This window comes from Charadrius vociferus, unplaced genomic scaffold (genome assembly GCF_000708025.1).
Source record: "Charadrius vociferus isolate BGI_N301 unplaced genomic scaffold, ASM70802v2 scaffold260, whole genome shotgun sequence".
Lineage (NCBI taxonomy): Eukaryota > Metazoa > Chordata > Aves > Charadriiformes > Charadriidae > Charadrius > Charadrius vociferus.
The window spans coordinates 1,036,094-1,037,921 of record NW_009646410.1 but is presented as its reverse complement, the minus strand read 5'-3'; the positions used below and the strand labels follow the sequence as shown (position 1 = coordinate 1,037,921).

At 56.9% G+C, this 1,828-nt stretch overlaps 1 protein-coding gene across 1 annotated transcript in view; it reads right to left on the bottom strand.

Moving 5' to 3' along the window:
* Nucleotides 1–220: 220 nt before the first annotated feature.
* The window catches only part of FDXR (ferredoxin reductase), an 11,637-nt gene continuing 10,029 nt past the window's right edge, over nucleotides 221–1,828 (bottom strand). Inside the window, 3 exon segments of the mRNA XM_009880066.1 lie at nucleotides 221–351; nucleotides 1,079–1,252; nucleotides 1,738–1,828. The exon segment at nucleotides 1,738–1,828 is cut by the window's right edge and continues 4 nt beyond it. Of these exon segments, the coding sequence (XP_009878368.1) occupies nucleotides 221–351; nucleotides 1,079–1,252; nucleotides 1,738–1,828 (396 nt within the window).

The window sequence follows — 1,828 nt, the reverse complement described above, 5'->3', positions numbered from 1 at the left end:
GCGCGCCGGCCGCCTGCCAGCAGCCTCAGATGTTTTGAGACATTCACTTTGGGAACCCAGAGTTCATCGTTACCAGAGAGGCTCAAGCGTCACACACCTCTCCAGAGCGGCCACCAGCACCGGGCACAAGACCTGCGCTCCCGGGCCCTGCCCGCAACCCGCTGGCGTTGCCCCAGGACAGTACCAGGTGGACCAGCGCCGCATTCCCATCGCTGCTGCATTAGTGACCGATCAGCTGCAGCATCTCCTGAGGATCCACTATCTTCTCACGAGGTTTACCAGCAGCTTTGCCTCTTGCCACTTCAGCAGCATCTATCTTTTCCCAGTCCGAGAAGGAAACAGGACGGATCCCTGGGGTGACAGCGAGAGACAGGAGAGAGAACCAAGTGAAAACGAGTTGAGCCTCACCTCCCCGAGCAGGGACCTGATGTGCCAGCAATCCCTGCCCTTTTCCGACACGGCGTCAGACTTCAGCTTCACAAAGGAATAATAATTTCTAACACCGCGAAGAGAGGGACGGCAGGTTCCAGTCGACTCTGATCAGTCAGACCTTTGCAAGCTGTAACAACAACGAGCCTGGCATCACCTCGGGGGACAAAACACTTCCAGTTCACTGTTAAACCTCAGACAGTTAAAAGGCAAAACGCACACACTTTAATGGAATGCCTTTAAACACAGCAACAGCAAATTACTCTCTTGGGCATTTTAATCTTTCCTCCAACTGGCCCAGAAGGATCACTAGGAAAAGCCACTCAAGAGCAATAGCTCGCTGTCTAGGCAGCTGACAGTGACATTTTACCCAAGGTCCGTGCTGCTTTTAACGGCCCTTCCCAGAAAGTGGTCATTAAGCTTAGCAATGACACCGAGTTTGAAGGAAATCGAGTCCTGCTCTCCCTGGGCTTTAGAGCAATGAAACAGCAGCAAAACATGTTTCCATGATTCAGACTCTGCTCCCAAAAGTGGCTCGCAGGACTCGCTGCCCCAGGATACCCAGATCCAGGAGGTGTTCAGCTCCATCACACCTTCATGCTGGCTGCTACGGTGGCTCACACACACACACCCCCCCCCCGCCACTGACCTCGGCTGCGCAGGATGCTCTCCACAGCCCCAAAGCCTTCTCTGGAGGTGGACACGTCCAGCATGCCCACCTGGAGATCCTCCAGCACAGACTGGGCAGTGTCAAAGCTGTCGTTCATGGTGGTGATGATCACGCCCGTGGGTCCTCTCTTCACCCACCCGCTGCAGTACAGACCTGCACGGGCACACAGAACAGCCGGGCTCAGTCCAGCGTGTGGCCATGGACCCTCCTGCCTGCAAGTCCTTGCCCTGTCCCTGGGTGTCACATCAAGCTGTGGGCAGTGGAAGAACGTATCCCTGCAGTGGGAAGAGAGCGCAGCCCTTCGACGGTGCTGTCACAGGGATTTGTGTAGCTGCAGGTCAGCACTAAACAGCCGTACGGGCTGTATCGCTTCAGGAACAGACTCCGAGGCCCAGTAAAACCACCATAACCTTCAGCGCTGTTTGCTGCTAAACCAGACACCCCTCACGCGAGCTGGGGACGGGCCAGGTCTTCACGCCTGACAGAGGCGCCTCGTTTCCTCGGTTTCCACCTTCTGACTGAGGCGTGCGACTGCCTTGTCCCAGTGCCCTTGGTGAACAGAGCTTCCCACCCCAAAGCCCCCCAACCCACCAGCTGTGCTCGACACGTGTCCCACGCGTATCCCTGCAGATACAGACCTGGGACACCGTCCACTCTGCCCTAGCTGTTGGGGATAATGCCGCGCTGGGTATCGAAGGGTACCGCCGGGTCCAGGGGCAGGCTCCGGTA